At 42.5% G+C, this 27,454-nt stretch overlaps 1 protein-coding gene across 21 annotated transcripts in view; it reads right to left on the reverse strand.

Annotated features, from left to right (window-relative positions):
* Positions 1–27,454, reverse strand: part of PTPRD (protein tyrosine phosphatase receptor type D) — a 2,576,377-nt gene that overhangs the window by 105,835 nt on the left and 2,443,088 nt on the right. For all 21 annotated transcript variants that reach the window (XM_086961360.1, XM_086961371.1, XM_086961369.1 and 18 more), the window contains one exon: positions 16,844–17,019. In XM_086961360.1, coding sequence (XP_086817486.1) covers positions 16,844–17,019 — 176 coding nt within the window. The remainder of the gene's footprint in view (positions 1–16,843; positions 17,020–27,454) is intronic.

The raw sequence follows: 27,454 nt of genomic DNA on the forward strand, positions 1-27,454 counted from the left end.
CCTTCCTCTGAACATCAAATCAAGCAGCTCCCTCCTTCATTTTAGGAAGTTGCTTAAAACTTTCCTTTTTCCCTCACCCTGCTAACTCTGCACTTTACCTCAGTCCCGGAATTCGATGTCCCATAGCGCCAGGAAACCCATGGTGTCAGCGCGCTCTACAAATTTCATTTAATAATAATAATAATAATGATGTGGCATTATGCTGGACATCTTTGGCTCTATGGTGTCATTGGTCCTTTTAATATTGTACCCTCATGGCTTCACTGTAGGCACCCAGCAGCAGCCCGTGCAGGTATGAGCAGTGGGATAGTGGGAGTGGATTCGACAAACAGCTACGAGGGGAACATTTAATAATTAATACATTTTCCCTCGCCATCTGTCGAAATCACATACCCCACCCACCCACACTACCCCCCCCCCCACTCTTAGCTGCATGGGCCGCTGCTGTGGGCACCCCTAACATAATAGTCTTCCTGATTTCAATATCATCTGGTACAATAATGAAACAGGCATATTGTAGGTCCCTTATCATTATAGGGGTTACCCCTCAATTCACTTTAGCTGTTATGGTATGCATGTTTTTCATGATGCTAGCATTGGCATTCTGTGAGCATGCTTAAAACGTTCTTAGAAACTGACACTGGAATAGTGCGGGCAACATCCACATTTTGTACCAACAGCATAGCAGTGGCCCAGGCAGGGAATGTGTGCTCTTTCCATTGCAGTTGCCACCCCAGGTAAATTGATGACTAATCCAGTTTTAGTGGCAACTATATTTGCAATAATTATGACACAGACATAATGGTAAATAACCATGGTTTAGAGTGACCGTCATTGGCTTCTAATAGGCATCCCTGTCATAAGATAGGAGATCCTGGCATCTATTGGTGACTACTGGTGCGTGGTAAGTATTTCTGGCATATGATAGTCATACATGTGCAAGTGTAGCTGAATGAATCCCTTGTATATCAGTAACACAGAGAGTGCTCTATGAATTTCACTAGGTTGCCTTTGAACATTTAATTTGCAATTCTAAAGTATAAGAAGTAGAATTCAGGGGGGAAATAATTATTTATAGAAAATTACATGTTTGACTTTAGGGAGATTATTTTTATGCAAAATGTTAGGCTGGTTACTGAGAGAAAGTGTGTGTATTTTAAGAAAATCCTAAGCAGATATTTAGGATAAAGGTTATTGTTTAGCAAAAATGAAAACCTAGTATTTGTGGTAAAATTGTGTAGCTTTTAAGTCAATGACAATCTGATGTTGGAGGTAAAAGATAAGGAATTTCTATGGTATGTTGAAAGTTGATATTTGAATGGTAAGTTGTGTTTGTTTTTATTTCCACCTTGCCAATGTTATTTCTTTGTTATCAGAGGGCCCTTGCTGCTAATGCAAATGTTTCTTGATCAACATGCAGAATTTCTTCTTTATATATTTAATACTACCAATACACAACACTTGTCCACTCAAAAAAGAACTTCTTGAGACATTTTAGGACTGACCATAACGATAAACTAAACAACATCTTTCCCCCAACCCATCCAACCCTAAATAAGCTACTCTCCACCCTCACAGAGAGCAGCACCCATATGGTAGAGATACGTGTGGCTCTATGAAATGCAAACAAGAACAGGAAGACGGAAACCCTTGGTTTACAGATCACCCAGAAATCAGGTTACCACAGGCTAGAAAATGCCTGGCACAAACAAAATTCATGACTATGCCTCATGCATGGGTGCACAGAATACCACTACACAATCTTCACTAAATTACTTCTCTAATAAAATATCAGTGCTGCTGAACAACCAAAGCGAACTTTGCAAGGTCGAAAAAAAGTGCAATAATCCTCTGTGTACAGCCTCAACGAAATCCCCAAAACTCAGGAATTCCTTGGACAGCATGCTCATCAAAAAGCCCAGAAAACCTGAAGATCTATTAACACTAACATCAAATAACAATCCACATTACCCCACCATCCACACCTCAGAGCAATCCCATTCAGATTGTGCTCTACTTCACATCAGTAACCCCAACTTTGTGTTCCCAACTCATCTGTGGCTCCTGACCAGGAAAGGATGTGGTGTCCCCTGCCTTCCACCTCTTCTGCTATTAAATGGCAGAGTTCCAAGTTCCCCCAAGAACTTCTTTGTCACATCTCACCTAAAAGAACTAAGCTAGATGGTGCATACAATAACATCAACTAGGCTATAGTAGGTTTATATAGAACTTACAGACAAATAATCACTAGCCAACTCAGACAACTGAGTATCATGGCATCCCCAACATGTACTAATATATTTTTGAACTCATACACTGCCCTGAGACCTCACTGTTGAATGTGGGGGACAATCCTTTGTTATAGCAGATGAAGGGGGCAGTCAGCAGAGTAGTACCACTACACTGTTCAAACTTATTTGGCATGGCAGACCTCAGCATCCACCTCCACAGTCTGCAAGCAGTGATCAAACCAAGAAAGCACATATTTTACATCACTCTTTCAAGAGTGCACAGAAAGACGGCAATGGAAAAACTCATCTCTACATAAGTTCCTATATCAATGACATGCAATACCTCAAAGTCTTTAGCATGACCAATTAATGTGAAGCTAAGACCTCAAATGCTTTAAGGAATGGATAAGGCAAAACAACCTCAAATTAATTGGGACAAAAACAGAAATCCTGGCCCTGGGTCCAGCACACCTCCTCAAAAATGTTGATATGCTGTGCACAATGTGCGTCTGCATTGGTGAGTGTATTCTCATTCAATGTAAAGTTAGGTGTGCAATGGAATTCTGACCTCACCCCCAATTCATAGCTAAGTGTAGTGGCCCAGGAATTCTTCCACTGACTCAAACTCCTCAGCAAAATCCTCCCTTTTTTAGCACCTTCACCATCACTGTACAGTATTGGGAGTTCTAGTTATAGTAATACATGATATTGCACCATCAGCCTAAAATATGAATATGCTACACAAAGTGTAAAGCGTGATAGGTGGACTAATCTGTGATCTCATAATGATAGCAACCTTCGCCCACATCAGGATCCAGCTCTGGAGCCTAGTAAAAGCCAGCATAATATTCAAGATATTCTGCCTCCTGTATAAATACATTGAAGCACAGTTTCCATATAACTACAAAATAAAAATATGCAATATACCCTGATATACAACCTCTAAAGAACAGCTTTACCTGTTCACCCCTGGAACTGGCTGCCAGCCAAGGGGACACCGTCACTTTTTTGTGGTAATTGCATAGCTCTGGCACAACCTGCCCAAGAAAATCGCCCATACGAAAGTAATGATGCAATTCAAAAAAAGTAAAAATGTAAACTTCTTCTCTCCCTCTTAATCCATCCACAATGCATGCTTTTTACATATGCTGTCAATATGATTTGCTAATGCCTACTGAACTTGGTAATTGCAACCAAGACTGTCACAGCAAGGTTTCAGAGGAACAAGATGGCCGCTGAAATCACAGTCTGACATGTCCATGTGTATACGTTGACGATTTTTACGTCATACTCAATGCCACACAGTGCAGGGATTCACACAAACTACCATTTCTCTATGGGAGCTTGTGCTACGGCCAGTTGACGGCTGCAGCACAAGCTCCCATAAGAAAATGTGAGATTGCGACTGCACCATGTGCAGTCGCATTTTAATTAGGTATGCAGAAATGCCCGCCGAGATACATAATAAGGCCGATAGAGTACACATTTGGTAGAGCTTTAAATATATTTAATTTTGTCTGATAGTGTAAATGGTAAACTCAAAAGTGCTTGCAATGTTTGAGCTAACTTTTTAAGAATGGAATAGCATTTGGTGAACCGACCTATACTAATATGGTCGTAAACCAATCTTTGCCATATCAGAAATAGGAGAGAGGCGCCCGATCATGCCCCCTTCTATTTGCAATTCTAAAGGATTGCAAAAGTCATTTTAGAGTCGGAAAGAATTTTCCAACTTGTAAAAGAGCATTTGTACATATAAAAAAAGCCCTTTTACTCTTGCAAACTCTGTGATTTTACAAACAGAAAGGTTTGCGATAGCAAAAGTACTTAGCATATGAGCCCCAAAGCCTGTGAGATTTGTCTAATTATTGGGTTAACTTTTCTGGCTATGGGAACCGAATGTGATATCTTTTTAAGCTTTTGATTTCACATTTTGACCCTTCTTTGTAAATTTTCAGTTATAGACTATGACTAGTATCTACATATATGGGGCTGATTGAAAGAGAAAGATGGTGTATATATAGGATGGAAAAAAGGAAAGATTTGTTCCATTACATAGCTACATGTTTAATTGCCTGTAAAGCCTATAGCTTTTTTAAACAAACTTTTAGGTAAATTGTAGTAACAAAATGCAATATTCTGACATTATGGGGCTTATCCCTATGTCAGTGGACCGGCTACTGACAGGCCATCGATGGCGGGTCCACTGACATCTTTGAATCTATATATATATATATATATATCTTTTTTTTCCAACAAAAAACTCAATCACAATCAAAAATATTTTTTCTAAATTGGTTGGTATATTGTATATTATGTGCGCACTACCTTAATGTTAATCAGCACTGAGCCCGGTGCTACAGTTCTTTTCAAATAATAAAGGGCCCACTGACATCTACATGAGCGGTCTACTGCAGGATTTTGATGCGGAGGTCAGAGGCACTGGGCAGGGAGACCGACCGCTGATTTTCTAACGGAAAGTAATCTCTGCAATTGGGGTGGGAGCCTACTCAGGCACCATCATAGAGATTACAATGCCGTTTCCCTCTGCATTTTTATGACGGTTCAACAGCCATGAAATGGCAGAGGAAAAGCAGGCCCCCTGTCCCCCCTGGGCCTTAGCTATGGGGCCTGGGGGGCACATGTGGTGCCCCCACACATCCATGCGCAGTTTACCAGGCCCCACGTGGTGCTGGCACAAGGGGCATGGATTTGTAAAATATGCCTTTTCCAATTGCAGCTTCGGCTGAGACCCTTTTTCAGGGCATGGCACAAGCTACAATTGGAAAAGGCATATTTCTGACCGCTGTGCTTGCGGTCAGATCGCAAATTTGGGAGTGGAACCGTCGACTACTAGCAGGGCGGTTTCACTTCCACTTCGATGTCAGTTGTACGCTTGTTGGACCGACATCGTAATAAGTCCCTATGTTTCTATAAAAATTTCAGGTTATGACCCCTTGCTCTACATTCATGAAAAGGGTTGTTTTTGCTTGATACTTCATGAGAATATTGGAAAACTTCAGGAGTGAGCTTGTTGTTTTAAACAGTGTTGTTAAAAATGCAGCATTTGCCCCAATTTTTTAATAAAATATAATTGAGGGAGAAATCCTCTTTCCCCATGTATCTCACTCATAACTATCAAAATTCTCCAGGCACACTTGGAGAAATTTATGTTTATTTTAGGAATTTGAACTTGGGGGCTACTAACAAGGTACATGGTGCAGAATGTATAGAATATAAGCCGGAAGAGGCAGGCAAGATCATGGCACCTCAAATCTATATAATATAAGATAACATAGGACAACAGGCTATAAGTAAAGTTTACTAAGCATGTGAGATGAGCGGATATGGGTTTTTGCTTCAAATTATGAAAATTATATGTGGCCCGGGGTTGCCCTAAGAAGTGGACCCGCATATGTGGCTTTTGGAATTCCTATCATGGGGACATATGTCAGCCGCCCCTCACTGTCAGTTGTGATGACCTCCCTTCACCCTAGATCTTCCAAGTGACATTTTGCATGAACTGATTTTACATAGTGTCTCCATGTTGCTTGACTTATTATTTCCTCTGTATGGTAATCAATAAGCTGATGTCTGTTAATAAAAAGAATTCTAAAAAATATATATATGAAAATTAAGTATATATTGATGTTCCTCAAGTACACAAAACCCACAAAGAGCTGCTTTCTCAAATATTCATAAAGAGCATATTTGCATTTGCCCTCAAAGGAACATTATTTTTAACGCTCTGACTCACTCTACTAAACTCACCCAAGGGAACCAGCCAAGCCAAGTATAATTATCTCTTCCATTTCCGAGTGTAAACTTCCTTACCAGTGTGATTGTGGAGAGGCACATTGACGGGCACTCTCCACACATCTGGCTGATGTCACACTAAACTGCTGGCAACCAAGTGTAATCGTCAATTGCACAATTTTGTAAATTATTCCCAGCTGTGGCAGAGATGGATCCAGGACCACAAGCAAGAAAACAGGACCATCAGAAAATGTCCAATGGTATGGGGTTACAATTCATTTAAATACATAAAGTTTATCAAAATGGCTCCTCTTGGATTAATAGCGTGCTCTAGCGGGCTAATTAATAGAAATAAAAAACAGGTTTAGGTTTTGGAAGATGGAAATATTCTCCAGTAGCTATACTCCTACATCTAAAGTAGATGCGTGACTTTTTGAAATGTCACAAAGAATTACAGAAGTACATCTGAAAATAGTACATTTTCAAATGTGCTTAATTTCAAACAGGTGGATAATTCTGTATGAGTAAATGGTGCGGAAATATGCTTTTGCACATTCAATAATTGTTTTTTACCAGAACGAAATACCATTCCTCCATATCCCCAGAGGAATATTCTTTCCCTCTTCGTTCTGGAAAAAAACACGTATTCATTGCATTATATGGAGCAACACTTGTGTGCACTTTTAGGGTGAGTTTGGGGGCGTGAATAACATTTTCAAGGGGCACACTTCTCAAAATGTCGCATTCCCACGCTACACTTGCATTAAGGAATACAAAAAAGTCCACCGTACAGCTGGTTTTTTAAGTGCATTTAAATGAGTAAAACTCTTCGCTATGTGAATCATGATGTAGTATTTTCTCTTGAAAATGTCTTCTATTTGTCATTAACAGGAACGTTGTACTATTAGGGAGTAGAGATCCTGTTTTAAATGAACCCGGCATTAGGCATTTTTGATTTTCCAGATGTTTTAAATGAGTTAATTGCACTTATGATTACATTGTAAATGTTTACATTGCAAATGCCTTGACATTTTACTTTACTTTGCAAACTGCTATTAGTCTTTTTTAGTATTAACTAATATGTCAATCCAGCAACATGTAACACAAATTTCACTAATGCAAGCTTCTGCCAACTTTAGCTCGCTGATTCACTGGATGGGTCAATCACATTCAGTGTTAAGTTAAGGGACCCGCTGGTGACAGCGCCCCAATCCCATACAGTAAACGTCCCTATAAAAACTCAATTGTTTGGGCGTTCCTCTGCTGTGAGGGAGTGTATGATGTGAGGGAGCGGAGGGAAGAGGCTTGGGGTGGTATTCTGTATCCATTTCTTGGAAGGATAAAGTGTCAAAACAAGCCAGGCCATCTCCATTTTCACTGCCAGAAAAGAAAAGATTCAGGATTTGGGAAGGAAAGACACTGCCTTCATCTGCCTGTTGCAAGTAGAAAATGATTGCACTTAATAGTATTACTGCTTATAAAGACTATCAACTGTTGGAGAAAGGAGACCTGTGGTGCATGCTTCCCCCCAATTTGAGTTCTTCTGTGGTCTGTAGACCTTCTGTTGAAAACTTCACTAATACTCATTGTGCAAGACCAAAGTTAGCATCTTTGCAAGGCAACGTGGGGATTTCCTCATTTGCATGGGATGATACCTCATGTAAACAAGGGAACACTTTTGCCGATGCACCATGTTACATGTGTAGACAAAAATGCCAAAAAGGCCTGCAAGAGAGGCGCTAACCGTGAGAAAGGCCAGATAATAAGGTGCCCTCCTCAGTGACCTTTCAGCAAAGAAATACCATGGACACAACCGACAAGGACTTCCTCTTTAGGGTCCTGAACCCATATCTAATGGAAAGCTGGTGGAGGTGCACTGGGAAAGACTGCAACAGTGACATAGGTGTTGGTATATTATGCTATGAGTGTGCTAATGAGCCATGAGTCTATCCACGTGCTCTGTAGCAGGTGTCTGAGGCCAGCCCTGGTGGGCATACTCTAAAAGCCAGGTCTTCAGCTTCTTGTGAAAGTCAAGAAAAGAGGCAGAGCCTTTGATGTATTGTAGCAGGTCTTTAAAGGCTTTAGGGGCCAGGTAGAAAAAGGCGCTGCCTCATGCCCTGTTTTTCTGTCTGCATGGGTTATGTGCCAGTGAGAGACAAGCATAGCGGAGGTGTCTGAAAGGATGGTGGAAGTGAATAGGGCTGTTCTAGTAGGCAGGGCCTGTGTTGTGGAATGCTGTGTAGGTGAAGAGTTTAAGGTGTGCAAGCTTATGTATAAGGAGCCAGCGGAGATCATGAGCAAGCCATTTGTATTATGCTACACATGGTAAGACCAATTGTTTAAAAGACCTACCCACTTTGGTGCCTTCAGAAAACCCCATAAGTATTAGAAGTGCTACTTGCATGAAAACGCAGAGTAGCAGATTATTTATTTATTTATTTATTTATTTATTTATTTACTTATAGAGCGCAGGAATCGACCCCCGGAGGGGTATCTCCGCGCTTACGCTTTTTCCAGAGAAGCCAAATATTGAGCATAGCTATAGTAGACTGTGTATTACTATATTTATGGGGCCGAAAAAAGAAATGTTTTTAAGGTCTTCCTAAAAGACAGAAGGTTAGTAGTTTTTTTCAGTGTGTGGGGAAGTGAGTTCCATAGAATAGGGCCTTTATATGAAAGAGCTCAGCCTCCCTGCCTAGCCTTCCTGATCCTTGGAACCTGGATCAGTTGCTGACTGCTTGAGCGCAAAGTGCGCTCAGGAATATAGGGGTTGAATTTTTCCTTCAGATACTTAGTTCCTGTACCAAACAGGCATTTATGTATTACGCAACAGATTTTATATTTTACGCGTTGCCTTACCGGCAACCAATGGAGTTTGTCCAGGAGAGGGTGTGATGCGGTCCTTGGCTGGGCATTGAGAACAAGTCTCGCTGCAGTATTCTGGACTACTTGCAGTCTCTGTAGTTGTTCCTCATTGGCCGAGATGAACAGGCCATTACAGTAGTCCAGTCTACTAATTACCAATGCCTGAACCAGTGTTTTCCTATGGTTGTCAGGTAGGAAAGGAAAGACACGTCGTAGCAGTCCGATGACATGAAAACAGGATCCTGCTACTTGGTTTGTGTGTTCTTTTAACAGGAGTGCCTTATCCAATCGCACACCAAGATTTTTGACAGTCTGTTTGGGAGTTGGTACTGGTCCCAAATCCGGGGCCACCATTCTGGGGACCACAGAAGCGTGGCCTCCCCAAACAACATTACCTCCGTCTTGCCTACATTGCACTGGAGGCAGTTTAGAGCCATCCAGTCTGCTATAACCCTCATTCCTTCCGCAAAGGATCTCTGTATTGCAGGCGTGAGTGTCTGGAAGGGGAACAAAAGCTGAGTGCCCTCCTCAGTGACCTTTCAGCAAAGAAATACCATGGACACAACCGACAAGGACTTCCTCTTTAGGGTCCTGAACCCTGAACCCCTATCTAATGGAAAGCTGGTGGAGGTGCACTGGGAAAGACTGCAACAGTGACATAGGTGTTGGTATATTATGCTATGAGTGTGCTAATGAGCCATGAGTCTATCCACGTGCTCTGTAGCAGGTGTCTGAGGCCAGCCCTGGTGGGCATACTCTAAAAGCCAGGTCTTCAGCTTCTTGTGAAAGTCAAGAAAAGAGGCAGAGCCTTTGATGTATTGTAGCAGGTCTTTAAAGGCTTTAGGGGCCAGGTAGAAAAAGGCGCTGCCTCATGCCCTGTTTTTCTGTCTGCATGGGTTATGTGCCAGTGAGAGACAAGCATAGCGGAGGTGTCTGAAAGGATGGTGGAAGTGAATAGGGCTGTTCTAGTAGGCAGGGCCTGTGTTGTGGAATGCTGTGTAGGTGAGGAGTTTAAGGTGTGCAAGCTTATGTATAAGGAGCCAGCGGAGATCATGAGCAAGCCATTTGTATTATGCTACACATGGTAAGACCAATTGTTTAAAAGACCTACCCACTTTGGTGCCTTCAGAAAACCCCATAAGTATTAGAAGTGCTACTTGCATGAAAACAAGAGTAGCAGATTATTTATTTACTTATTTATTTATTTACTTATAGAGCGCAGGAATCGACCCCCGGAGGGGTATCTCCGCGCTTACGCTTTTTCCAGAGAAGCCAAATATTGAGCATAGCTATAGTAGACTGTGTATTACTATATTTATGGGGCCGAAAAAAGAAATGTTTTTAAGGTCTTCCTAAAAGACAGAAGGTTAGTAGTTTTTTTCAGTGTGTGGGGAAGTGAGTTCCATAGAATAGGGCCTTTATATGAAAGAGCTCAGCCTCCCTGCCTAGCCTTCCTGATCCTTGGAACCTGGATCAGTTGCTGACTGCTTGAGCGCAAAGTGCGCTCAGGAATATAGGGGTTGAATTTTTCCTTCAGATACTTAGTTCCTGTACCAAACAGGCATTTATGTATTACGCAACAGATTTTATATTTTACGCGTTGCCTTACCGGCAACCAATGGAGTTTGTCCAGGAGAGGGTGTGAAGCGGTCCTTGGCTGGGCATTGAGAACAAGTCTCGCTGCAGTATTCTGGACTACTTGCAGTCTCTGTAGTTGTTCCTCATTGGCCGAGATGAACAGGCCATTACAGTAGTCCAGTCTACTAATTACCAATGCCTGAACCAGTGTTTTCCTATGGTTGTCAGGTAGGAAAGGAAAGACACGTCGTAGCAGTCCGATGACATGAAAACAGGATCCTGCTACTTGGTTTGTGTGTTCTTTTAACAGGAGTGCCTTATCCAATCGCACACCAAGATTTTTGACAGTCTGTTTGGGAGTTGGTACTGGTCCCAAATCCGGGGGCCACCATTCTGGGGACCACAGAAGCGTGGCCTCCCCAAACAACATTACCTCCGTCTTGCCTACATTGCACTGGAGGCAGTTTAGAGCCATCCAGTCTGATATAACCCTCATTCCTTCCGCAAAGGATCTCTGTATTGCAGGCGTGAGTGTCTGGAAGGGGAACAAAAGCTGAGTGCCCTCCTCAGTGACCTTTCAGCAAAGAAATACCATGGACACAACCGACAAGGACTTCCTCTTTAGGGTCCTGAACCCCTATCTAATGGAAAGCTGGTGGAGGTGCACTGGGAAAGACTGCAACAGTGACATAGGTGTTGGTATATTATGCTATGAGTGTGCTAATGAGCCATGAGTCTATCCACGTGCTCTGTAGCAGGTGTCTGAGGCCAGCCCTGGTGGGCATACTCTAAAAGCCAGGTCTTCAGCTTCTTGTGAAAGTCAAGAAAAGAGGCAGAGCCTTTGATGTATTGTAGCAGGTCTTTAAAGGCTTTAGGGGCCAGGTAGAAAAAGGCGCTGCCTACGACACCGGGGTGAACCCAAATGCTCTTGCAATGTCTGCCAAGGGGGCCACATGCACATTAAATAGTGTAGGGCTTAGGCACGAGCCCTGTGGCACTCCCTTGGTGAGCTCCCTTAAGGTGGAATGATGGGAGCCCAATCTGACTTCTTGCGAGCGACCCGAAAGAAAGCTCTCCAGCCAGGACAGGGCTACACCTCCTATTAACTTTGCTGTTTGCAGGGTAGTCAAAATGTTTCTGAGTTTGCAAAAGTATTGCAAAGGTGGTATTTTTATTTATAAGTGGGTGTATGCTCTGGACTGAGCCAGCAAACCCAATGAGCGTGTGTTTGATTATCAACTAGAGTGGTGTGTTTGATAAGCAATAGTTTAAAAAGCGATACAGACCCTGCCAGGGACATCATACAATATAATCAATTACCATTTATTTAAACAACTTCACCTTATACAAATGTGTGTAGTTTATCTAACACCCAATACACTCACTTAGTGTAGGTTGTAGTGACAGATGTGCTTCAACTGTTCAACGCCAAAGTGAGGGTGAGAATCTTAAGATGAACTATACTATTTTGTCAACGAACAAGCTACCTTTGATGCTCCATCACCCAAAAATGAGATTTTGTCAAACAGCATGAGTCAAACAAGAATATTGGTGGAAAAAATATCACTATTGATTTAAAAATTATAAAGAGGATAAATTGTCATTTCTTTTTGCAGCCTCTACCATCCCAGGGAATTTGTGGATGGACAAAGAAAGAGGAACACATGACAACAACACTGATGCAGTGTCACAAACATAAGGATAGACCAGATGTATACGAATGAGAAAAGAAGGTATTTCTGTGCAATAGACTAAGCTGTAAAGGGGTGAAGTTCCATTTATTTAAAACATTTTAAATTAATTAATTTACAAAGAGGCTGGCAAGCTATAGTATGGCTTTCCTAATTAAGGGATAGGCACCTCATTAAATTTCTCCATATATTTCATAAAAAAATAATTGAGAGTAATGCAAACACTGAGAACTTGAGATACAAAGTGTGATGACAGCCTTTTAAAAAGTATATGCTGAACCTTCATTCTGAAGGTGATTTTTCACAGTCAAAAGATTTCTACTGTTTTAATGTATTTCCTTTTTTTTTTAAATCAGTGGCACTGAATGGCTAATTTAGTATTTCCTTAGAGTGAGGCTAAATCTTCAGAGTGTTTAGCTACTGCAGTTTCAAGGTTACATCTTCTCACAGTCTGGCTGCTGCAGAGTTTTGTTAACCAATTGTTGCACTGCTGGCTTTGTTTGGCAAATGCTACACACAAGGAAGCAAATTGGCTATAATAAAACACTTATGATTTCTCTTTTTGACAGAATGTCCTGCTTCCATGAACAGATTGGTGGAGTCTACACTGTACAGAGCAGCAGTTTTACAGTCTAGGCAAGGAACATATGTGAATATGTCCGACTATAAAGTCAGCACAGTCATCAGCAAACGTTTTATTTTGCAATTACTTAAGAAAACTCTTGATTTCTAGGCATGTTTATACTGATCTTTAAAATTATTTCGCACACTGTGTGGTTATTATCACCTGTGATGTCTGTATTAAATGATGGATAAACTATTTATGAAAACATGAGTCCGAGTTGAGTCCCAATGAGTCTCCAAGTAGTTATTCATGCCATAACCGGTCCTACACTCAGTAAGGCAATAGTTAACATGTTTTTTCGAGATAGCGGCACTTTAGTGTCGTTGTTTAGTATGTTAATTTAGACAAAATATGCTTTATTGAAGTATCTGTTGTATATAATCATTCATCATCACTTTTCCTCTTCGGCAAAGCCCGCTCCGTTGTAATATCGAACAGGCCACATATATGGATGTCCGGCGCCTGATAATGTTGTATCCATTAGACGAAAAAGGACTTAAATACTGTAGGTAATATTAGCATGTAAAGTTAGCCATATGTCCCTTTGTTCTCTTTTTAACTTTGTTCTAGTGTAGGCGCTTGGAGAATGTTGTGATACGTGGTGGGCAGGCGGTTGCAACAATATATGGGACACTAATTATTAGAAATAAGCTAATATGAGATTGTGCATGTGAAATCGTGCTGTGGTAGTAGGAGCAGCTGTTTTCTTATAATGATGTTCTGATGATGATTGCAGGCGGATATATATATTGTATTCTTCACAAGTTTTGCTTTGCCATGCATTGTAAGGGATTGGAATAATATGAAAAGACCAATAAAGATATTTAAAGAAAATAAAAACTCTGATTGCTGAAGAGAACAATATCTGGCATTCCAGTTAGTCTCCGACACCGAGAACCATATGTTAATTTAAATATTGCATAAAGGGAAAACAGTTGATCAAATGAGGGCTTAGTGAGCATGTCACTTCCATGCAACAAATCCAAAATAAATGAAAGCATTAATGGGGAGAGGATGTAGCCCTATGGCTAGAGAGGTCAACCTCGGACCTGGAGAATCGGGTTCGAGTCTCGGCAACGACACTCAACATCCTGTGATTCTGGGCAAATAACTTAATCTCCCTGCCATGTCTAACAAAAATGAATATGTTCATCTGTATCGAAACTGGTGCTCATGTAAAGCAATCTGCTATCTGATGTCTCAGGTCTAGTTCACACTATATAAAACTCTAAAAAAAATAATGGAGTTGCAAAGCTTATTAACTGTGGCAGATTTCGAAATGTGTGTACATTATCCACTCATTTCCATGGCGTTCCCCCTATCAGCACTTCCCTTTATTCATCACAGGGGCGTAATGCTGACCCTTTTAGCCCCTGCAGAGCAGATGGGTCCCCAAACCCTCCAAGGTTCTCCTTACCCTCCAAATGGGGTACCCAGTCAGCCCAAGAACAAGGAATATCCTTTGGGCTGAGATATGGGAGGCTCGGGCCCCTTATCACATTCTGCAGGACAACCCCACATTTTGTCAATACTTTATCGGCCAAAGGCTACAAGAAAAGATGAAAAGTAAGAGAGTGAAAGAAACTAAGGAATAACATAAAAAAGAAATACGTTACAAGAGAAAAAGCAATAAAGAATAAAACAGAGTAAAAGGAATGAAAAAAGGAAGAACATGTATAGAATATAAAACCAGTACAACAAAAAACAGTTAAAAAGGAAGAGAGGGGGGAGGACCTACAACAGCAAGCAAGATGGCCGCATAGTCTCCCGGCTCCGCTGACCTCCGTCTTACGCTTCAAGATCCTGTCACTTATCCTGATTTCCTGCCCCGGATCCGTGTGTGTGAACTAATCCGCACTCCGATGGTGTGATCCTGGGGTTTTTCTGACATTGTGGAGCGGAGTAACGTCGAGGACCGATTTGTGGCCTAACCCAGTCTGGAAGCCGGGGTCTCGAGTGCTGGCTTAGCCGGGTCTGAGTTGAAAAACAGCGGACTGTGGAGGGCGGCAGGGTCCGGTCTCTGGAACTTTCGAAATTTTTGGATTGCTTTGCTACCATCTACAGCCTGGTGTTGTGTTGGAGGTGAGGAGACGAGTGACGCACGGTGCTGTGTTGCGGGGGTCCCTGACCCGGAGGCCCGGCACTTGTATCGCCGGTGCACCTTCGGTTGGAGTCTCGTCGCGCACTAATGCATGCTGATGGTTGGTCCCTCACGGCTCAGTCCTGCTCCGGCTGATCTTACCCAGGAGAAGGCGCCTCTCCGTGGGGATCATTATGCCTGAGGAAATATGGAACCGGGTGGAGCAGGCCCAAAGTGGCCCGTCATTGCAGGCGGTGCTGGTGGCCCTAGAGGCACTTCAGCCGACTGTAGTAGCTCAGACTCACGGCCTGTTGTCGGCGGCAGATGGACTTAAAGGACTGAGACCGGATCCTGACTCGATGCCAGCGACCCGGCAGCCAGCTTGCCTTTTGATCGACGCCCCAGTGGCACACTTAGACCCGGTGCTGGAAGCTGTGCCTGCCCCTACAGAAGTGGATCTACTTGAATGGGCTGTGATCGGTGCCTTAACTAATTTTTTGGAATCCCCGGTTTTGCAGCTGTCGGAACACTCAACTGCTGTCCCTATCCTGGAACCTTTTAATTGGTACTGTGAACTGTTTTGGATTGTGTTGAACCCCCTCCCCAGTCGGTCTATCAAGATGGCGGATGTGATAATGCCTGGCTTCGGAGACGGGGAGGGACATCGTTGATACCAGCTGCTTACTTTGGGATCTACTGTTCTTTTTCCATCTACTGAACTATGTTCCGACCACTTCTGTGTATCTTTTGACATTTTGATGATGGGGCTTTATTCGTCTGAGGGACTCGGCGAATTCGATCGATGGGGCCAAGGCTGAGACTGTTGTTTGGGTTGTTCATTGTGGTTTTATCGGTAACGGGACTGCTTCATTAGCTTAACGGAGTCCGGGGCAGGGTTGGTGGTTCCCCCGGGATGTTTTCTCAGTTTGGACTAATGAGATGCGACAGTTTTGGGGGGACCCCTATGTAAGGGCGGGGGAGAGACTGGGAGCAAGTAGAAGATAGCCCTCCTCCATTTCCCCTTTTTGGGTGGGGTTTAATTTCTTTCTGTCTTTCTCTGGGTCTTTCTATATTTCGGGTTTCAGTTCTTGGGCGACACGCACGCTGCTAGGGGGGTAGGCCGTAGTCATCTGCAGGGGTGCAGGGTGGGGGGTTGGGGAATGGGTGTTTTGTTTTTCGTTTTATTTCTATGGCCTTTTTTCTTCTTATCTTTCTTTGCCCTTTTCTTTTCTTCTTTTCCGGGTTAGTGTAATGGGTTCATTTTTATGGCCATCTCTGCTGCTTCATATGTGCCTCAATTCTCACGATGTTTCAGTGCTACTGGGCGGACATTCAGCTGGCGCGAACTATATTTGTACGCTCGCTTATCCTGAATAGTCTGTTTTAACGCCGCTGACTTACACGAAGATGATTTAACTGTGGACATATTGCTATTTCGCCCCCCCCCCCTTTTTCGCAACTTGAGATACTGTATGGCACCTGATCCTTCTATCTTATATTATAAAATGGAACCTTTTTATCCTGTTACTAACGTGATATGTTTTACAACCAGTACGTATTGTGGAAGTGGCGGATCTGCTCCCCGGGATGCTGAGTCTGGGTTTTGATTGTTTTATTGTGTTGCAACTGCTTAGCGGCCGGCCCTGGGGGTTGTAGGCCCGTGTTTGTACTTGGTTGAAATGTCAAATAAAGGTTTTCCAAAAAAAAAAAAAGGAAGAGAGAAGACATACTAAAAATCTAGGAGAAATCATACGCCTAATACATTTGAAGAATATTCAACATAGGTCAAGTGTTATTTTTAGCCGCGTCAGTTATAATTTCAGATTACCTCTGTCATTCTAATAAATGAAATCAATATTATTTTTTACTTTGTAACAAGCAGTATATTTACAAATATCAAGAAAAAATGCCTTTAGCAAAATACAATATAAATCACATTGTTCTTAAAAAGACATTTTAATAGATCTGCTTTTTTTGGCTCATCCATGTTATGAAAGCCTGGAAACTGCTTACTCACCCTGGACCGTTCCTCCAATTTGGTCATCATAACAACAGTTGCACTGCGCTGCTCCCAGATCATTCTCCAGAAATCCCCAAAGGTTTCTGGGAGAGGTCCTTGTGTTGCAACATAAGCATTTTGCTTCCTGTATCCATCGATGTAGTTAGAATTAACATAATCACTTCCTGGTATACCTGCAAGACAAAAAATCCCAAGTTTTTTTTCCACACCAAATCTCTTAAATTAGCAGGCTGCCATAAGGCCACAGAGAAATCTGTTTGGCAGTGCATACAGACAATATTTGGCAAGCAATATGTCCTAGTGTATTTCCTTGCAACACAACCCTGAAATTGCACTTTGAATCAATGCAGAGTTTAAATCCTCAAAATTCAAAGATATATGAATTCTCGTGGATGCGATGCTCCACCTGACAATCATCAATGTAACTCAAAAGAGTAACAATTTCAGGGAAAGCTGGAAAGCTAGATGGAGGGTTGCCAAAGATATGTAAATGTAGGTGTCCAAAAGTGGTAAAGGAAAAAGTGGACATTAAAATATTGATATCGATTCTATGTTCTTCCCTCAACAATTTTCCACTAAGTATAACCAATACAAAAGATAAGAGACAGTGGTATCTTCATAAAGGAATAACATTATACATAAAAAAACACACAAGGTGCGAGCTTCATGATATTCATGAATGATTTTGCATAGTAGCCTTAATAATTCTGAGCAGAGAGATACAGTGGTAGCCAGTTACTTTATACTCATTTATACTCACGATGCATAGATGGAAATAATATCACAATCTCTATCAATCTATTTCAGAAATGTTCATCATTTTTCAAACCACGGTTTTTAACAGAACAGAGACGTTTTTGAAGAGGGAAATTATAGAATATTTAAATAAATGCAACATATTAGGGAATCGTAGCTAATCAGATTATGAAAAAATATAATTTCGGTACACCATGAAAGTCAACTTCTGAAGTAATTAAGGAAACAATGTATAAGTACTTGGCATGGGAGTGAGGCACACATGTGGATCCGTCCTCAAAAATGAACAGTTACATTTAAAAGAGTATCAAATGAAATAACCATAGACTTGCCTAACTCCTCATCTTACATACAAGTGTATCACCAGTAAAGATGATGTGTGACAGATAGCTAATATTCGTTCTTATAAATAAGCCAGCCAGTGCTTTCAACATGATGAGGTTGATTCACAAAAGCATTTTGGAGGAAGTAAAACTGTACTCCTGTAGCCCTTTTCTATGGACCCTTCATGGCATCTTTGAATTGGCCCCATAACATCCAAAATGGGAATGTTGGCGAATATTCACATCCAGTTAGTTAAAATTGAAAGGACATTTCCCTCTTTGCAATTTTACTAATAGGAATATGCACGTTTCAGGGCTGATTCACGAAGGCATGTAAGAGTGTGTAAAAGAGTACTCCAGTGGTTTTCTTCCTGTACAATTAAATGCTTTTGTGAATCACTCCTGATTAGCACAGTAATGTAATGATCAACTGAAATGTGATCTTAATTTATTGTCAATGGAAACATGATTGACTTAAGGAGAAATCAGATAGGAACAATATCCATCAACTCACAAACATAGGACTGATTCCTAAAGATGTGAGGGATGACATTTTGGTATCAGCTTTTGAGGAGATCACTGTGGCTCAACTCTCTTCTGGTTCGCCCAGCAAACTCAGGGCAACTCTCTAGACAGGGATGGTTCAATCACGAGTACACCCAGATCTTCAATTGGCTGAGGGCTGCCCTGCATCAGGCTCTAAGAAGTTATATCCTTGTCAAGCACCTAGGAAAAAAGTATAATAACACCTTGACTGCTAGGAAGGCAGAGTTGAGGGAAAGGACATGGTTGAACCTTGAACAGGCTGCAGTAACCAACAACATCTCATTGCTTTAGAGCACCACAAATACACCCTTTTTGAAGTCCAGTTCTGTCCCAGTCTTAACATCCTTTGTCCCCCTGCAGGCTTGGGTTGACCATTTTGAGGGGAGTTTTGACCAAGTACAAATTAAGGAGTCGATTCCTTTCTTATTTGTTTCTTCAAATTCTAATGAGAATTCTTTTAATAATTTGCTTCTGGTATTTACAGTTCTGAACGCACTGGGTAAGTGTGCAAAAGGTAAAGCCCCCGACCTGATGGGGTACCGGTGAATGCTTTTCTTGGTCTGGTCAACCAATAAGCCCCAGTACTCACACACATTTGTAATGCACCGGTTAAGTGTAATTTCCCTTCCTCCTGGGTTAAGTTGGCTATAGTGCCTATATTTAAGAAAAGTGATGACGCAGATACAAAATGCTATTGCCCTATTTCCATCCTGGATTCCTCAGCAAAACTCTGGGGAGGGTTGTTTTAATGAGATTAGAGGTCTGGGCAACTATTAACTCTATATTGTCTAAGGCTCAGTATGGATTCAGGAAGGGATTTGGGACCGGGGAGCAATGCCTAAACCTTGAACTCCTGATTAGGAAGTATACGAGGGCTGAAGCAGGATCACTCAATTTGTGCTTCACAGAACTCTTTAGTGCATTTGACTTAGTAGACCACTCAGTTATATGGCACATACTGATGTTTAATGTGGCCCCTATTGAGATTGCTAGCTTCTGTGCGCACTTATTTAACAACCTTTCAGCAAAAGTGTGATTTGGCCGTAATGGGGAATTAACGCCCTCTTTTAGAAGTAGGCACACCGTTATCCAAGGGATGTTTATTGTCTCTCTCTTTATTTTATTTATTTATAAACGGGGTCGATGACACCTTACGGTCTTTGCAGGCAAATGCTCCGATGGTTGATGGCCGCCTTGTACTTGTATTTCTCTATGCAGGCGATAAGGCACTTATCTCAAGGACCGCGGTCATATTCCAAAGATGAGTGGATTCCTTTGCAGATTTCATGGCCTCCAGGAAATTAATAATTCACAAGTCCAAGGCTTTTATAATAAGCTGTGGGAAAACACCTAAGAATGTAAGATCTTTCTATCTTGATGGGGCCCAGACAGCAAAGGTGAAGTCCTTTTGCCATTTGGGTGTGCTGTTTGCTTCTAAGACCTACTGGATAGATCATGTACTCAATGCCAGGCTGCAGATGAAAAGAGCCTGTGACTGGGTTTTTAGATTTTACAGTACCGGGGACAGTCATCCCATTAAAGAGATGGTCATAATTTTCAAGGCAAAGGATGTTTCTGTGGCAACCTCTGGGGAGGGGAGTGAGGGTACGCAGACACTAAGGGCCCCATTAGTATGTCGGGCGCCCAACATATTCCCCTACCCGCATGTAAATTCTGCGGGGTGGGGGGTGCACATGGGGGGTACCTATGGTACCCCCCGCATTTGATAGAACAACGTGGCAGGCACCACGCGGTGCCTGTCATATTGTACTGTCAAATGCACAACTTGCATTTCTAGCAATGAGACGGGCTGTGCTTTCAGGACCACCCGCCGCAATGTCAGAAATGCGATGTGCGGGACCGCCGCACCCTTAGCGGGCGGTCCCATTTCCCGGGAGAATGAGCCCCTAAATCTCTGCAGATTGAGGAAAATAATTTATAAGACGTTTACTGTGTACCCCACCCACAGCACTGGCAACCATACTGCACAGAGAAGAAGGTTTTGACCACCTGCATGATATTCTGACATTTAAACCCATATCCTTGTGGAGGTCATTATGGGCCAAGCAGGAAACCGAACTAACAAAGACATTCATACAGGATTGTCTTAACCTAGACCATGCCCTAAAAATTACATGGTAGTCAGTCAGTCAGTCAAACCACTTTATTCAGTTAGTTAAAACCATTAAAGTAAATTTCAGATAACCCAGTACACAATAAAAACATTTAAAATTCAAATTACAACATATGTGCAATTCAAAAAGAATCAGTATTACAAAGTTTATTTCATAGGCACATAAAATCCCGGACAACCATTAGCACATATATATCCAAAAGGAATACCACATTAGGGGTATTTTAAAGAAAAGGCAGCCCAAAAGGAAAACGATAATCATATGTATCTAATCGGTGCTTATGTAGCCTTTATCATAGGGTACCTTTTTTTCCTGAGACGAACGGCTGCTACTAAAAAGCTTGCAATATTAAATATCTCCTGTGGAGCATTCAGCATTTGGAGATAAATTAGAGCAGATTTAACCTATAAAAAACCTTTCTCCCTTAAAATAGGAACTAAAAACCTCCTGCGATTCACAGTGTAATTGTCGCAAAACATTATAAAATGCATAGTATCCTGTGGTGAGAAGTTGTAACACGTAGACAGACTCAAATCCGCTTGCCTACTCCATCCTTGTGAGTTACCTAAAAATAAGTGAATTAGATTAAAATGGAACCTGGTTAAAAACAAACAGTGGAAGGGTTTAATAACAATTCTCAGGTAAGGTACAATCAGAGGGGAGGTTTTTAACAAAAAATAAGCCTTTATTGAAGGTTTCAATAGCTCCCGCTCCTCACGCTCCACCGACTGGACATCCAAGAATTGGGTTTTAACTCAAGTCAGGTCCTCTTTTTTTTATCATATCCAGTAAATTAAAAGATCCGGGCACCCCAATTTTATTAGGGTGTGCTTGACATGATAAAGCCACAGGATACTACTAGCTTTCTCCAAAGTGGCACAGTCCCTAATAATCTGATGGTTCATTGTTAAGTCTAGACTAAGTCAGGTCTTGAGCCAACAGACCACCGGGGCCAACCTCACCAGATCTGACACATACCTAAACCTAAATTCTTCATGGATAACAAAAATGTAATTTGATTAGGGGACCGACAAGAGGGTACACAAAAATTTATTTTCCAACTTTCTGAACCCCCTCTATATGCCTATAACACCAGATGGCCGAGCCATACAAAGCAATAGCCAGACACCAAGAACTATAGATGTTGAGCATAGCTTCAATGGGACTGGCCCCCAAACGCCTAGCAAAACCATAAACAGCAGCCGTTGACCTAGCCATCACACTTATTTTAATTTTCTGTTTGGGGACCCATGACTCCTTCTCATCGAATAATACCCCCAGAAGGGTAAAAGAAGACACCCTGGACACCTCTGCCCTGGCAAAATAAAAAGATTTAACTTTTTTGTTTTTCTGGCCCATAGTCATAATGTGTGATTTACATATATTGACTACTAGGTTCAAAGACTTCATGTAGGACCCAAAGGCATCCAATAACCTCTGGAGACCTAAAGCTGTACGGCTAATAAAATAGTGTCATCCACGTAAAGAAGAACAGGGGTACCCCTTCCCCTTGCTTGCGGAATGTCTAAACTAGCCAAGTCTAAAAATGTATCTAAATTATTAATATATAGGTTAAAAAGTAAAGGTGCCAGAATGCATCCCTGACGAACACCTCTTCCATTTTTAAAGTGCTTTGTGCATTTCCATTCTTGGTTTACCCTGACTCTTGTAAAGAGATCCCTGTGTAAATCCACCAAATAATAGACTAAACATGGGTCCAGGCCCATGTCTAGCAGAATAGACCACAGCTTTGATCTGTTGACCAGTTCGAAGGCAGAAGAAAGGTCCATAAAGGCCTTCTGTAATGTACCCGCTTTGGCTATAGTATATTTGCCTACAATTAAATGTAAGTTAAGGCATTGATCCAGGGTACTTCTACCTTGTCTGAAGCCATATTGAAGATTGGAAAGCACCTCATGTTCATTCGCCCATTCTGTTACCTTAGCTAAGATCACTCTCCCTAGGACTTTGGGATAATAGTAGATAACAACCATGATTTAGGGAAGCCCTGAAGGTTAGACACATTAAAAAGATTAGTCAGTATTTTGGCCCAAACCTTTGGATGAAGTTTATATAAATCAGCCGGAATGGCATCTGGGCCAGGAGTTTTGTTACTGGACATTTGCAATATCGCCCTTTCTACATCCTCTTCAATAAAAACAATGGGAGAGGAACCCCTGTTATCCTCTAAACTAACAACTGACTCCCTGGTAGTGATAGGTGCAAAGATCGCTTCAAAATGGTAGAACCACTGGGTTTCTGTAATATTACATTTTAAAGGTGCATTCTCCAAACCAGAGAAAACAGGTTTATTAACAATGGCACGGAATCTATAACTGTCTTTAAGAACCTCAACTGATAGAAGGACGTTCCAAGCCTCCTCCTTTATTTCATTTTTACACGTAGGTACGGCAAGCTCATATTTTTTTCCTAAGGACAGCTATATGATCCTTGAACTAAAAATGGATATGAAATTAGAAAGCTTTATGGATGAAATCTACTCGCCTATGGCCAAATCATTATATCTAAAATTTTGTTACAGTGTCCTTCAAATAAAATATAGGACCTCGAAAGGGCACTGTAACAAAGGCCCAGGGGGCAGTTTTGGCTCTGACCTATGCGAACTATGTGAAATGGGCTTGAGGGAAGATGAGACTCATGTGCTATTTATATGCCCTGCTTACTTACATGCAAGAAAAAAATGGCTAAAACCAATATGTCAACTTCTGGGCCTCCGCCATATCAAAGATGGTGAAAGAGTCTTTAAAGGAGACACTTCACGGCCAATAGTATTTAGCTTGAGCCGTTTCCTCCTATCGGTAGCGATAGTTAGAAAGAGGATTGGCTACCAAATGTAAATAGATAGCTGGTATTTACGAAGAACAGCTACTGAAATGCACTTTGATTTGCACTTTATATTGTACTCGAACCAATTCTTACAATTTCAATGTATGCTGAAATAGGTGTGCTATATGTAATGATAAATACAACTAGATTGATAATTGTTAGTGGGGCGTGAAATGGAATTTGTTTTTTTTTTAAACCTTTAGTGTGTTTAGAGTGTATTGTCCAAATTTAGGATAGCGACAAGGGGAACTGGTCTGATAGTAGTGATTAGTGTTGTGCTTCTTTTTAACCCTGGTGCCTTGTTTTTATAGAGCTATGTATTAACTTATTAAATTATTTAACTTTATTTATTAACTGTTCCTCGATTCATGGATGTTAATCTTACTATGAGGTACTGTTGCTGATAGTGATTCCTCCTTAATTATAATTTTCCTCGGGCAGTCAAATATTGTTAAATATTGTACTAGAGTATGTAAGAAATGTAAAGTATTATTTTAAACTGTTTCTTCTAAGGTTGTCAACCGAAATAAAGAATAAAATGAAATGAATATGATCCTTGTCTCGTGGGACAATTTTCAAAGCTAATACCAAATTACGGTGCTTCGTTTATCTGCAAAACAATTTGCTTAAGGAAAAGAATGTTTTAAGAATGAGTGGAATGCATGTGTTTGAAGACTTTGCTGCAAGTTTATTGATTATGAATGTACATTTAATTTAGTGAATTGTTTTAACAAAATGGTATGTGTTGTTTTATTACGTACTTTTACGGCCTATGTGATAGTGCTGAAATAAAGCTTTGCCGCTGGCCGCCCGACGCGAAGGGGAGATAACGCGAGACAGCGTCTTAGTGCCACATGCCGCGCGAGTAAAACGATAGCACGCCGGCCCGGGTGCCGCCCCCTTTACGAACGGCCAATGAATGGTGAGTTTGAGGAGCGGGAGGCGGACCCACGGGCCTTTATCTAGAACAGCTTGGCATTAATGCCAACGGTGTCTTTTCTTGCAGTTGACTGTTGCGTGTGGGTGATGGGCCATTCGTATGTTACCAGACTCGAACAGTGGGCGTCATACAGGAAGTGGGATTTGGCCTTTGCAAGGACACGAATAGTGTGGATGGGCTCCCCGGGAATGAGATGGGGTCAGCTGAGGCGCAGACTGGACCAATGTGTGTCAGCCCGGGGGAGGCCTCCCAACATCCTCGTGATACACCTGGGAGGGAATGATCTGGTGACAATGGGGAGGCGAGCATTAGTGGATGCCATGCAGCGGGATGTCACCTTGATAACTAACGAACTGGGGGCTACTGAATTTATATGGTCGGAGATTGTCCCCCGCAGGACCTGGAGGGGAGCGCAGTCACCCCTTGCCATCGAGCAAGGCAGGAGGAGGGTGAACAGGGCCATGCAAAAATTCATGGAGAAGAGGGGCCTGGGGTTTATTAGGCACGCGCTGATACAGGACAGGACAGTGGGCTACTATGAAAGAGATGGGGTTCACTTATCTGGGATTGGGATGGATGTTTTCCTCCTTGACTTACAGGAAGCTCTGGCAGCAGCAGGGTGCCAATGATCTGAGGGTGCTAGGTAAAAAGGTGGCTAGGTGGTGGGGGGCTCTGTCATCGACGAGGGCCTCCTCCAGAGCTGTGGCGGAGTACAGGGCGATCTGGAAGCAGATGGACAGTAAGGGTACCTCTGCGGCAGAAGGAGACAGTCAATACCTCTGCCTGGCACAGTAGGGGTGCCTGAGCCAAGAACCTGGAGCCGAGGGGGTTCCAGGAAACAGCGTCGGCGCCCCGTTAGTCCTTCGGGCGGTCGGGGGGCCTGAACCGACCGGGGGTGTGCCTCATCGCTCCGCCCTGACAGGCGGGGCGGGAGTAAAACGAAATAAAGTATTAACGTATTGCACCGTCAAGAGCATCGACTTACCGTGCAAGATGGCTAATTAGGCATGCGGGTCAGCGAGGGGCTGCCACATTGGATCGCCTGTAAGATGACCCACCTTATCTGCTACTTGTTATGCAAAATAAACCTGCACCACGGTTTTCCACAATTATGTCTCATGAATCTCCTTGGTATGAAAGTGTATGGGGCGCAAGGTGGAGCGAGCGCTGGCGGTGTGGGCACTATGCCGCTGGCCGCGCGACGCGAAGGGGAGATAACGCGAGACAGCGTCTTAGTGCCACATGCCGCGCGAGTAAAACGATAGCGCGCCGGCCCGGGTGCCACCCCCTTTACCAACGGCCAATGAATGGTGAGTTTGAGGAGCGGGAGGCGGACCCACGGGCCTTTATCTAGAACAGCTTGGCATTGCTCGGTCTTTTCTCGCCGCGTTTCCTGACTGCTCTGCGCTGTTCCCACCCTGGCCCTGACCCAGCAGCAGAGCAGCAGGCGAGTTGTGAACAACTAATGGTCTGTTTTGTGTTGCAGGTGGAGTCACAGGGCGATCTGGAAGCAGATGGACAGTAAGGGTACCTCTGCGGCAGAAGGAGACAGTCAATACCGCTGCCTGGCACAGTAGGGGTGCCTGAGCCAAGAACCTGGAGCTGAGGGGTTTCCAGGAAACAGCGTCGGCGCCCCGTTAGTCCTTCGGGCGGTCGGGGACCTGAACCGACCGGGGGTGTGCCTCATCGCTCCGCCCTGACAGGCGGGGCGGGAGTAAAACGAAATAAAGTATTAACGTATTGCACCGTCAAGAGCATCGACTTACCGTGCAAGATGGCTAATTAGGCATGCGGGTCAGCGAGGGGCTGCCGCATTGGATCGCCTGTAAGATGACCCACCTTATCTGCTACTTGTTATGCAAAATAAACCTGCACCACCGTTTTCCACAATTATGTCTCATGAGTCTCCTTGGTATGAAAGTGTATGGGGCGCAAGGTGGAGCGAGCGCTGGCGGTGTGGGCACTATGAAATTCGATTCCTAAAGCTATTTGGGTATGTAAGTTTGTCTTACAGTCACAAGTACGTTCTGTAATGACTGCGAAAAACTTTTTTCAATACCCAGGGGTAGTCTTTGCACGTCAAAGAATGCACTCATATGGCGGATTTTGTGTGAGCATACATCTCTTTTGGGAGGGTGGTGGGCATTCCAGGTCAGTCATGCTCCTGAAGGTGCAAATACTGGTGAACTTGTCTGAGCACATTTACAAATTCTTGTCTCAACCCTTCCCACCCTGGAAAAGATCGATTCTTGACTCCAGACCTGGGCAAGGTAAAATCCCCTTCTACGATAGGAAGGAAGATGGGAAAAGCGGCAAACTCGGTGGTCATAGAGAGGAAGTTATTCACCACGCTATAATTTTACCTTTAACTAAAAAAGTTAGCCGTTTTTTGCTCATGTCAAAATATACCAGTTTATCTTTGCCCTTGAAAAAATAATTCTCAAAATCTGGAATGGGTACAAGTCTAAAGGCCTAACATGGAAAAGTTTTGAGAATTCTAAAACTTGTTAATCAGCACTCAGGTGTGGTAGTGAACCTGATAATCATGACTACAGAACAAGTCGGCTGTGTTCAATAAACACTAATTGAAGCAAAAAAGATCACGCATTATGAATCGCAAATATTCAAATGAGCATCTCTGTCAGTGAGTTTTTTAAAAGGGTTGAAGCCGCATACATTTGTGGAAAGCGAAACAATTTAAAAGCATTCGAATGGGAAGGAAGGGATACACAGGCAACTTATGGAAGGCTCATGCAGTTGTGCCATCTAGTACTGAATAATAAAACATAAACTTTTATTTTGAATTGAAACTACGAATTACGTAATTGAGTTTTGAGAATTTAGGGCATTAGGGCCAAATGGCTTATTGCCATTTACGCTTCGTTTCGCATTTTAGAAATAGCTTTAGTGGACGGTATTATTTCTTCAAGAACCACGCCATTTTGTCTACAAGGATATCGACTTCATTGCATTAGTGCCGAGGACCGTGACAGTCTAGGACAGCTGAGAAGAGGAGTCAGCTAAGAGATAACCGCATCATAATTAGCAGGGATGTGTTCAG

The sequence above is a fragment of the Lissotriton vulgaris genome, chromosome 3_1, assembly GCF_964263255.1.
Source record: "Lissotriton vulgaris chromosome 3_1, aLisVul1.2, whole genome shotgun sequence".
NCBI lineage: Eukaryota > Metazoa > Chordata > Amphibia > Caudata > Salamandridae > Lissotriton > Lissotriton vulgaris.